Below are 12,155 nucleotides of genomic sequence, written 5' to 3' on the forward strand. Positions count from 1 at the left end.
TGGGCCATAGTGTTGAGAGCCACAGCTGAAGGGGCCCTAGCAAACTTCCAGCTGCCAGCTGATGATTGGCTCACAGCGGCCCCAGCAACATCTAGCTGATTGGCTCCTCTGCGGTGATGCTCATTGGGCTGTTTCCCTGCCCTTTCAGACCACGGAGCTGCTCATTGGGGGACTTTTTTGGCTCCGCCCACGTGACCCAGCCAATGGGCCTCAAGAGCAGGAGGATTGTGGGAGGTGGAGAGAAGCTTGTGTGGGAGAGAGAGGCTTGTGGAAAGCCGGTGGTGGCAGTTGAGGCTCTGAGGATTTTTCCTGAGAGGCTGTTTTGTTTGGCGTGTGTGGTTCTAAAAATAAAGTTAGTTTCTTTTGACAAGTGGCTTCTGATTGTGCCCAGCCAGACTGCGGCACCATAGGGCTTGGCTCTTGGAAGGCTCTGGACTCTAACGAACAAGCATCGATGGCTACTCAGCCATTATTTGTAGGGACCTAGGGGGCAGGACAGCTCAGGACAGTTCACTAAGCAGGCCTTCCCAGAGAAATCCCTGGCTATGGGAAGTAATGGGACGAGGGGGCATCATCCAGTTAGAGTTTGCCCTTGTCATCTTTCTCTCTCCTTTGGGGACAATGTCTCCTAGTCAAATCGTGCTCTGGGCCATTGCTGGTCCTGCCCATGTGACACCAAGAAGGACTTGGCTCCTCTGTGAATGTGTGTGGCTTGTCTGCACTCTTCCTTCCATGCAGCCATTTATTATGGAGCTGCTCCTGAGCACAGAGGGCTCCTGGTGGTGGTGAGGGGTGGGCTTCTCTGACCCCAGTGGCCTGGTGGCACACTGCATGGGGTGCAGAGGCACTTGAATGGGCCCAGCCCAGTCATATAGACACTGGGATTGTCTCTGTGTAGTCCTTGTCTCTCGAAGGACGGAAGGCTTCTAGGATGGAAAATTCCTAGCAGCAGATGAAGTAATTACTCAGGGCACCTGGGGATTGAGGGTGGTTTCATGGGGAATTTCTAGTGACAGTTTTGGGGGGATGTGATATTTTAGTGATGCCTCTGAACCTCTGAGCTTTTGCTAAATGACCTTTTAGGTAACATCCTCTTCTGACATTCCCTGTGTGGTGGGAGGGTGGAGGGGCTGGAGGGATGGGTTGCTGCCTGGGAGTCAGTTCCCATTCCCAGAGAGGCAGGTGGGGAGCTGCTTCAGAGAGCACGGCAGGGGCATGGGGCCGGGTAGGTCGGGCCGAGATATTCCTAACTCCCAGACTTCAAAAGCAAACAACTTAAAAAAATAACTTGGTGGAGATGCTGGGCACAATGGCCTATCATCCCAGTTATTTGGAAGCTGATGAAGGAGTACTTCAAGTTCAAGGCCAACCTGGGAAACTTAGGGAGACTCTGTCTCAAAAGAAAAATAAAAAAGGCTGAGGATATGGCTCAGTGGTAGAGTGCTCCTGGGTTCAATCCCTAGTGCTACAAACAAACTAATAAAAATAGACAACAAAAAAACCCTCAACAACCAAAAACAGCCATCTCAGTGGAACAGTTAACTTGGCCAAAGGCATTGGAATGATCTAAGATGGTGCTGTATAAAAAGGAATGCCCAATAATCTCAGTTCTGAGAGGGGGATCCCCAAAAACCAGCTCAGTGGACAGTAGGAGTCCTGAGAGTTTTTTTTTTTTTTTTTTTGCTTTTCTTCACTTTGAAGCCTGAGGGTCTGCGTGTGCCTGTGTGTAGATGAGTGTGTGTTTCAAACAGATAATCCACAACCACTGTAGGAAAGTTAGAATATCTGCAGTGCTCAGGTCCAAGAAAGCGACAGTTGCTTTTCCCTGGGCCACCCATCCTGTCACCTGGTATCCCTTTAGTAGGTACTTGACAAGCAGGAACATGACCAGGGAGAATACCCACATGGTGAAGGGGACTTTCCAGAGTGAGCAGCTGAGAGATGTTTGGTCTGCAGAAAAGGAAATGCTGCCCTCTTCAAGAGTCTCAAGTGCTGTCATGTAAAACAGGGGCCAGTTTTGCTCTGGAGGGCCCCAGAGGCAGCCCCATGGAAGTTACAGGAGGATAGCTCTGGACCATTTAACAGGACAGACTGTCTGGCAATTGGTGGCTCTTGCTGTGTCCCCAACAATGAGGGCAGATTCCTGCTTCTCCTAGTTGACTTCTGAGAGCCCTCTCACCATGAAGGTCCAGGGCGGGGGTACAGCGCAGTGGGAGAGCCCTCACCTGGCACACAGGAGGCCCTGGATTCATACCCAGCACCACAAAAGGAGATGGGGAGTACGAATGAACTTCACATATAAATGATTCTAATGATGCGTGGTGAACAGGGAGCAGAGTGAGCAGTTTGCAGGTAAACCATGGTGACATTAGTAAGGGTACATTAATGAGAAGGTTCAAATGACCGTGAACCATTGACACTATCCACAGGGAAAAGTCATACACTGTAAGTACACAGTCCCTGTGCGGGGGTCAAGGGACACTGCCAATGGGATGGACTTATGAATCGTGTCTCCTCAAATTCATATGCTGATGCCCCGACCTCCAGTGTGGTTGTATTTGGAGCTGGCCTTTACCGAGGTAACTGAGGGGGTCATAGGATGGGTCCTGATCACAGGACTGCTGTCCTTACAGGAGAAGGAAGAGACCTCAGGGATGCACCCACACAGAGGAAGGGCCATGAGAAGATACTGAGAAAAGCCAAGGAGACGGTCCTCAGGAGAAGCCAACCTTGCCTTTGTCTTGATCTTGGTCCCCCAACCTCCTGAGCAAATATATTTCTGTAGTTTACCTGGCCCAGTCTATGGCATCTCGTGGTGGCAGCCGCCCCAGCAGACTAGTATACAGTCCCAACATTGACTTTATAGAAGTTGGTGAAATATAATCTGCTTGCCTTGTGTGTAGACCCAGGTCTGAGGTACTGGGCAATGACAGCTGAGACTTCTTTTGGAAGAGGGGAGGTCAAGGCAGGCAGAGACCATTGGGCAAAACCAGACAGTTCACAGGGCTGCGCTTGGTCATCTCCAAACTGTTGGGAGATTTAGAAAGTAAGCGGAGTACGGTGATGCACGCCTGTAATCCCAGAGCCTTGGGAGGCTGAGGCAAGAGGATTGCAAGTTTGAGGCAGCCTCAGCAATTTAGTAAGGCCCTAAGCAACTTAGTGAGACCCTGACTGAAAATAAAAAAAAAACTTAGCCGGGGATGTGGCTCAGTGGTAGAGTGCCCCTGGGTTCAATCCCCAGTACTAAAAATAAATAAGTAAATAAATAAAAACGGAAAGAACATTTTTGCATAGTGATGTACTGAAACACATGGGCTTCCCTCTAAGGTAGGGAGGGGTGTGTGTGATATAATGTGTGTGTGCATGTGTGCACGTGCATGGGTGCGTGCATGTGCATAAAATACATATTTCTTTTTTTTTAAAGAGAGTTACGCTAAGGAAGCAGTCAATGACAACTATTTCAATAGATGACAAGTTTTTGGCCATTTATTCTTCAAGCAATTTATATTATGTCTTATGTTCCTAAAATATCACTCTTGCATTATTTTTAGCTTTTACATTTCTAGAATAGTGAGTGTCCTCCTGAATGAAATGTAATTTCAACCAAATTGTTTCTCATTAAACTGGGTTTTGTGCCTTTTGTGCCTTGCTTTCTTCACTTTTGCTTCATGGTTTGGGGTACCATGGTCTTCCCGGTCCCCATCATGCAGGGACAGGGAGCAGGTAGGCCACACCCTTCCCCGGGGATCCTGCCCTTAGAATTTACCTCCCCCCGCCGACCCCCCCCCCCCCAATGTGCTGAGAACTCGGGGCAGCCTGCTGAGCCTGCCTTCCCCTCACGGGGGACGGACGCTGGCTGATTGGACAGTAGTTAGGCAGGCAGCTGGAAACTCATCATAAAACAGTCACAGAAAGAGAGAGAAAGGTGTACAAAAAATTTCTGGGCCCTGGATATGCCCCGATTTCCCTGTCAGGGGTCAATGGCCACCAGGTGTCTCCTACCCAGGCAAAGCCCCTGATGATCAAGAAGGTCTTCACCCTGCAAGACCAGGATGGCCTTGGAGACAGATGGACTCTTGCCCCCGGGTCACTACCCACTGACGGGAGGCAAAGGAGGCAGCCCTGCAGCCCAGGCCAGCTCCTGGGTTTTGCCAAGCTCTCGGAGACAGGGACTTGAAGTCACGGGCTAAAATCGCTAGCTGACCCTGTCTGAAATCAGGACAGGCCTGTGGGCCGTCTGAGTACAGTGTGTGTGTGACTCCACGATAGACCAATCTACTGAAAAAGTCCAGGGTCTCTGCTGCTTCGCTGGAGCTTTCTTCCCTAAGACCCGGCCTTTGTAGATCCACCTCCTTCCCCTCGCCTCCTGCGTCACCGGGGCTGCCTTCAGAGGCCCCGTCCACATGCTCTTGATCTTCTCCAGTCCCTATAGTTCCAATCACTCGGACCTTCTCGTCTCCCCAGTGGAGTGCAGGCTCCTCCAGGGCCGACTCCTTCCTCTCTCCCAGGGCCTGGCAAATGTCTGGAACACTGGGCACTGCCTCAGGGACTCCTGCCCAGGAGGACCCATGACCCCTGTGGGGCACTCAGCTGGAACGCTGGCTGTCCCTTTGGCCTGACTCATGGGAGAAGCCACGTGTGGGCTCTGCACACAGTAGGTGCCTCAGACTACATACATTAGTTGCTCAATAAATACTTGGTGGTGCAGCAGGGAGGGAGGTGACAGGACTCAAGCTCTTTTGTGGCCTCTGAGTGCCAATGACCATGAACCTAGACTGTCATTTCTGGTTAGAGATGGCAGAGCTTGGGACCAGGGTAGCAGGTCCTACCATGGGTTAATACCTGGACATGTCCTCCCCTTGCTCCTGTTTGAAGATCCCTTTCATAGCCAAGTGCATTGGCACATGCCTGTCATCCCAGTGGCTCTGGAGGCTGAGACAGGAGGATCACAAGTTCAAAGCCAGCCTTAGTAATTTAATGAGGCCTAAGCAACTTAGTGGACCCTGTCTCAAAATAAAAACATAAAATAGGGGTGGGGATGTGGCTCAGTGGTTAAATGTCCCTGGGTTCAATCTGTGGTACCAAAAGAAAGGAAAGAAAACTAGACAGGGGGGCCAGAGCAGGATCTGTAACCTCAAGGATGCTCAGCAGCGGTTCGAGGCTGCGAGCTGTGTGCGCCTGCAGCACTGTGAGAAGAGGCTCAGGCACCTCGCTCGGCCTGGGCGCCACCAAGTAGGGTGGCTGGGGTTGCCTCCTGCTCCTAGGATGACCTGTCTCTGGGTGGTCTGGCTGCCTGCACCGCATCTTGCTGCTTTTCTGGTTCGCTCACAGTTAAATGATCTGTTAACCTAACCGTTAAGCCCTGGACAACTCTCCAATTAATGAGGAACAAAACCCTGAGGACAGAGCGATGGAAGTGGGGAGGGCTCCTGAGCAGGGCTGGGCAGGTGAGGAGGAGACACTCCATGGGCATTTGCAGTGCCCAGGCTCGGACATGCCTACCCCTGGGAGGGTGCGCCGGCTGGTGTGGGGCTGGGAGGGAGAGTTAGGGCGATAGTGGGCTGGGCTCCCGGGGAGATCCTGAGCCCTGTGCTCTCTGGACCATCTTTATTCCCTAGCATTCTTTAGGATTTACAGTAGCCGTAGCAATAATGACAGGTAACATTATAGTGAGCCTACTGTGTGCCAGGCAGTGTGTTAAGACGACGTAAATTATCTATTACTCACAGCAGGTCCGTGGAATGGCCCTAAGTTATAGAAGTGGAAACTTAGAGACACCAAATTTCTGGCACGAGTTTGTTGGGTTGGTGGGCAGCGGAACTTGAGTTCTATCCAAGGAGACAGTTGCCGACTCTGGGCTCCTGACCACCTTCTATGCTGCCAGCTACATGCTCCTGACCAGCTCACCCTGCCTTGGTAGGTTGGTCTGTAGAAATCAGAGAATTCCAATCACCTTATATGTTGATGCTGCCATGGAGGAAGACCCACCTGTTGTGTGTCCTTGTGCTCTAATATCAAGTTGAAGCTCACAGGGTAGATGTACAGCTGTGGAATTATGAGGATGGCTCGGGCAGCAGGCTGGTTCCTTTCAGTTGTTATGGTGATAGTGGAGGACATTACAATTGGAGAGGGGGATTTTCTTCTGTTCAGAGTGGACCCCTGGGAACTAGGTTCTTTAAATATCATAAGGTACTCTCCTAAGACTCTGGAAGGCAAATTGGTCTATGATTTGTCACATTAACCTGGGCCCCTAAAAGACCACGGGCACTGAAGGATGACCTTCATACTGGTGGTAGAACTAACAGTGAACAACTTTATAGTGATCATCTCACTCTAAGAACTATTCTAAGAGGTTTATACAAAATAACTCGATCCTCATGACGGTAAAAATCAGATTCTAATCATTATCTCCCTTTTATAGGTGAGGAAACAGAGGCAGAATTCCAGATCCGATGTGCTCTGGTGGACTTCTGTTCCTAGGGAGGTGGACGGGCACGGGGACTGCACTTGGCAAACCTGAATGCCTGGGCCTCTGGGGTGCCGCACCACCAATTCCTAGCCCAGTGCTTTGCAGCCTCACCCAACACACCCTCCCTGTGCACCTAGCCTGGCGCTGGGTTGGCATTGGGGTGAAGTGGGAATTGTATGAAGTCCTTGCCTGAACCATCCGGGGCTTCACAGTATAATCGGGGAGGGCAGAGCAATGGGCAAGCCGTCTGAGGGGTGCCACTATTCAAGGCACAGAACATGGGTAAAGATGGAGAGAACCCATGGCTTGGTGCGGCTACTGGGCAGCCTGTGCATAGAACAGCAGACGATGAGGTGGGAGGCAGGTGGGAGCTGGGTGCCGCAGCTCCACTGCAAGGGTGGGCACTGGGGAACAAAGCGGTGGGGACTGATGGAGACGTTCTATGGGGACATGGTAGGACCAAGCCTGCATTTATAAAAGACCACTCTGGCTGCACCTTGGAGCCTGGGCTGAAGGGATACACCGTGGACCAGTTAAAGGCTGTTCAGTGACTTTGATTCTGAATCCTGGATAGATTCATGATGGCACTTCTAGGACACAGGCACAGAAAGACAGGTCTGTGGGAGGGCGATTTCAGTGTGGCCTCACATGTGGGGGCAAACAGCTTGATGGTGCAGTCAGCTTCTTCCCAAAGCTGTGTGCTCTGGACAGGTCAGAGGATGGGCAAGGAGAGACGAGGTCTGTGTTGGCCTCCATGCCTGGGAAGAGCAGTCCAGAATTCACCTGCCGGAGAGGTGACACACCTCTCTCCTGTTCAGTGGCTTCGTCGGGGCTGCCAGCCTGGGAACGCTGCACTGGGGAGGGCCCTGCCTTCCCCACTCCACATCAGCTGCCCTCTTTGCTGACCTTCCAGACCCAGGGCCAGTGTCAGCAGCAGCGGTGGCAGCTATTTTTTGGCATGAGCAAGCTCAGTGCTTTGCATGGCCGGGTCCACAATTTTGTTTAATCCTCCAGAGGCCCGAGGAGGGTGGTTTGTCACCCCCATTTTAAAGATGAGGAAAGGGAAGCTCATAGAGGTCAGGACTTCCCCATTCATCCAACTATTCCTTATGCCTCAAAAGTATTTTTTTTTTTAAACAAGGTCCTGTCTTGGCCACTTGTGGAATCAGGGGCAGCGCCATGCAAGCAGGACTGGGGATGGACAGAGCTCTGTGGGGCGGAGGTCCAGGGACAGGAACAGGAAAGCAGAAACTGCAACCACAAGAAGGACTTACGGCTCCCCAGCCCCTGGGCAGGGAGGCGAAGTCCTGAAAATGGATCTTCACGGCCCTTATCTTCAGGCCCCAGGCCTGCAAAATCTTTAGTCAGAAGAGACATGTCTCCCACTTGGGTCAACTTGGACTCAGTTTTTTGGTGCTGAAGCAAATGAGAACAGGTGCAGCCCAGCCCCTCTCCCCAGACATGCAGGTAAAGCGCACCAGCCTTTCTGCCCTCACCTCTGGGCCCAGGGTCTGGGCTTTCAGAGGTCTCCAGCTCCCTCTAAGCCACCAACAATCCTTCATGGAAGAAGGCAAGGGTCAGAAATCACCACATGCCTGGCTTCCACCCTTGCTGTGAGTTCCCAGGGACTCTTTTGGGTTCGCGGGTCCCCAGGAGCAGTGACATCAGATCTCAGGTTCCACTGGGAGGCCTGAGTGTGTCCCCATCTCTCCCCAAGGATTAGCTCTGGGGTCTGAATCCAACTAGACCGACATCTCAGGTATTTCATAATAGATTCAAACCAAACTAATTCTGTTTTCCTCCCTTATCACTTTGCACACATGAAATCTATTTTTAATTAGCTTTCAATATGTCATCTAAAAAAAAAAGTCCCACAGCTTGCTCCCACCCCCAAATTGTTCTTAGAGAAAGATTTATCTTGTAAGTTTCTTAAGAAAATCTATATGTGCTCAATGCATTTAAATAACACTCATTAAAGTGAACGGCGCGCAAGCCAACTTCTCCAGTCACAGCTGAGAGACAATCGCCTGACCTATTGCAAATCAAAAAGCATTTGCACACCACCTTTATTTTTCAATTGGTTAAGTTTTAAATTAAAGTCCCAACGCCCTTTTTGGGAAAGCAGACTAATAGAGCCCTGACTGAAATTTTCGCTCAGTCGATTGAAAGATAATTACAAGAAACAAAATGTGAAATTTTAAATCAAGGCACTAATGAAGTCTAAAAATACCAGTGGCCCATCCCTCTGGCTGGCAGGACCTGTTCTTCATGGAGGGGGATCTCTCCATAATTACTCAACCCCGTGAGAGGCCAGGTTGTCACGTCAAACAATGGTAGGCAGAAATCGCAGGGCTGTAATGAGCTAGATCGAGAGGCGTTCTACGGTGGATCTTATTATAATGCTGGGCAAGGTTTCAAATGAAGAACCGGAGAAAGGGAGAATTCTTTTTTTTTTTTTTTAAAGTGGAATTCTAACTTGTGTTGATGCCATCACGCAGCGCCTCCTGTTCCCGCCTGGAGCCAGCTGTCTGTCATTTAGGAGTGTGAAATCAATTGGGTTTCAGAGATGTAAAATCCCTAGGGGCAAAATTAAAAGTGACCCAAATCCAAACCCACGTGGTCCTGTCAGGATTCTGACTCTCCCATGGCAAGTTTCAAAGATTTGGTTTCAAAATTTGGGCTTCTTATTTTAAAAAATATGGAGTTGTTTGACATTAGATCTGACAGACAAATTATACCTTCAGCAATAAAGGCTTTTAAGATTCGAAATGAAAGGAGAAATTACTTAAAAAAAAAAAAAGCCCACTGAGGCTCGAGTTTTGAGGTTGTCCAGTGCGCGGGCTTCCTGGTCCTACCTCCTGCAGAGTGAGGGGATCTGTCGGCCCTGGAGGGCTAAACAGCCGGCTTATTGGCAACCTATGAAAATCAGTGCCATGGATGGGTCACTCATTCTCACTGGCCGGAGCTGGAGGATTGTGACCAGAAGGTGGGGCCGTGGCCACTTTCTGGGCCCCCTTCCTTCCCACCCTCACTCAGACTCACTCTGCCCCTCTTTCTTCTTCTCTGCCGTTTGTAAGGCTTGGGACCGCAGGGGACAGGCCACACTCTCAGGCCCTGCACAGTTGCCACTGAGCACCTCTGCAAGGGTTTGCTGACCCAGTGGGCCCCAGCACCAGCAGCCCAGCCCAGCCCTGTCCCCACCGCTGGTGTCTTCCCCATCTCACATGGCCAGACGGGGACGTTCACATAAACCTGTGCCCAGCAGCTTTGGTGAGGCGGATGGCAGCTCAGGGCTGAGCCCCAATGGGGGACTCTATTGCCATCTGGGCCAGTTACCAATTACATAGAACAACTCCATTCCTAAGTGCGTGCCTGGAACATAGCGAGCCAGCAAGATCCTTTGCCAACCTTGGGAGGCCTCCCATGCAGTGTGGGGAGAGCCACCCGGTGACTTGGGCACAGCCTTGGGGACAGCCAGGACTCCCATGACTCAGTGTGTCAGACTTGGTGGCTTAGGAACTGAGAGCTGCTTTTATTTTTTTGGTGGGGGCGGGGAGAGGGGATTCTTTTTAAAGGGAGAGGGATTTTAACCAAAACAATTCAAACAAAAAATTGATTTAGTGTTTTTTTTTTTAAGATCTTAAACAAAGCAAGTTTACCAGAATTTAGATGTAATTTTCCATAATTTTGTCATTTAAAACTAGTGCTGGTTTCCGAAACAAAGGCAGTCAAGGTTCAATCAGCTTGGGAGTGAAACCCAACAGAGATCTAGACGTGGCTTTGTGGTGGGGACACCTGACAATACCTGAAAATGGCTCTTCTCTGGGAGAGCGGGTGAAGGAGAGTGGCTAACTGGATCGGTTGCTCTGCTGAGAGGCAGGGCCCCCAAGATGTGCTCTCTAATAGGAGGCAGACAGAGATGCTGTGTCCAGACAGGGACAGGACCACGTCCAGGACCACGTGGCCTTTTCTCAGGCAGCATGGTTGCCCCAGTTGGGCAGGCGGCCCACTGTGCACTCTCCTGCCTCCTCCTGCCCCCAGAGTGTGTGTACCTGGCTGAGGGCTGACAGCTTCCCCTCTGCCTTGAGCAAGAGCGAGGACCTGGCCTCTCTGGGGTACAAATCCAGGGCCGATGAACCCTGAAAGCATCCCTCTGGCCCCTGGTCCTCCCGTCCTCCCACACATTCAGCCTGGATGGAACCCTCCACAGGCAGCAAGAGCGAGGCCTACTTCTGATGCCGGGTTCTCTGACCCTGCGGCTGGGGCTTGCACTGAGGACCGTGATGCCGGTGTGCTCCCTTCCCAAGGATCTACCTCCGAGCTCCCTAGGGGTAAACTCCCCTGGGCTTGTGGGAAGAGGGTTCACTGAAGGCCAACAGGAGCTGCTCTTTCCCAGGGTCTCACAGAGCCACCCACAGGTCCTTGAACCCCCAAATTCAAGTGGCTTGGGTGGTCTGGGGTGGCGCCTGGCCTGTCTAAATGTCTTGGGTGCTGTCATCTGGGGACTGTGTGGAGGGAGCGTGCCCTGGAGGGTCACAGAGAGTCTGTGTTCTGAATGTCTGTTCCATGGGCCTCAAGAGGAGCCACGATTCCTGCTCATGATTCCTGCATCTTGGCCTGGCCCTGGGGTCAGAGGGGAGAGTGGCCCAGGGCTCTGGACTCTGCAGGCTCTCCCTTCCTTCCTCCTCCTGTTTTCCTCATTTGCCCATGCAATGCCCCCCTTCCTTCCTGCCCTCCACACTTGCCCTTCATCTGGCCTCCTCTGTCTGAGGCCTGGCCCTCCTGGGCAGGGGGAGGCCCCACTGCGGCCTCCAGCTTGGGGGAGGCCAGTGAAGAAGCTGCCACAACGCTCCTGTCCTGGCTATGTTGGGGTGACCAGGCAGGGAGCTACAGACACAGGCACACAGGGAGGTATGTGGGCGGAAGGACTTACCTTTGGGGTGCCCCGGGTCGGTGAACTCATATTTCCCCACGCCAATGGTCCGCAGCATCTGCAGCCCGTGGGCCGAGTCGGTTGTGGGGGGCCCGTTGGTGGCAGGGGCACTGTTGGGGAGAGTAGCGGACGGCTGGGCCGGCGGCGGAGGCAGCAGCGGCCCTGCCATATGGCCGTTGCCCACAGCGGAGGGTCCTGGACGGGCCACCTGCCCCACACCAGGCAGTGTAGGCACTGCCAGGGGCTGAGGGCTGGCATAGAGGGCCTGGGCAGGCATGTTCACCACCACGCTGCTCAGCGGCTGGGAGGGTGGCTGTGGGAGCGAGTAGTGGCCCGCCATCAGCGGGAGCTGGGGCCCCACGTGGGGAGGCAGTGAGGGGGTCACCCCGATGACGGGGGCCTGGACGTTCACAGCTGGGCTGAAGGTGGGAGGCTGGGCCACTCCATAGGAGTGTGCGATCAGGGCAGGCTGGCTCCCGGCGGCCACCGTGGTCACCCATGGCCCCGTGCCTGCAAGGGAGATAAAAGAAATGTTATCTGCTGGTGACACATTCACTCAACAAACACCGACTGCCTCAGGCCCTGAGCTGGGGGCTGGGGCCACAGCAGTGGATGAGATACCTGGGTCCAGAAACTCACAAGCTAAGAATCTGTGATTACGGTCCAGGCCCTGTGCTTTCAGGGGGGTCATGGTTTGGATAGGAGGTGCTCCCAAAAGCTCATGTATGAGACAATGCAAGAAGGTTCAGAGGT

The 12,155-nt window shown here is 52.4% G+C and overlaps 1 protein-coding gene across 2 annotated transcripts in view; it reads right to left on the reverse strand.

The window, feature by feature from the left end:
- The window catches only part of Klhl29 (kelch like family member 29), a 203,656-nt gene that overhangs the window by 46,018 nt on the left and 145,483 nt on the right, over positions 1 to 12,155 (reverse strand). For both annotated transcript variants that reach the window (XM_048804756.1, XM_048804755.1), the window contains exon 4: positions 11,403 to 11,912. In XM_048804756.1, coding sequence (XP_048660713.1) covers positions 11,403 to 11,912 — 510 coding nt within the window. The remainder of the gene's footprint in view (positions 1 to 11,402; positions 11,913 to 12,155) is intronic.

The sequence above is a fragment of the Marmota marmota genome, unplaced genomic scaffold, assembly GCF_001458135.2.
Source record: "Marmota marmota marmota unplaced genomic scaffold, marMar, whole genome shotgun sequence".
NCBI lineage: Eukaryota > Metazoa > Chordata > Mammalia > Rodentia > Sciuridae > Marmota > Marmota marmota.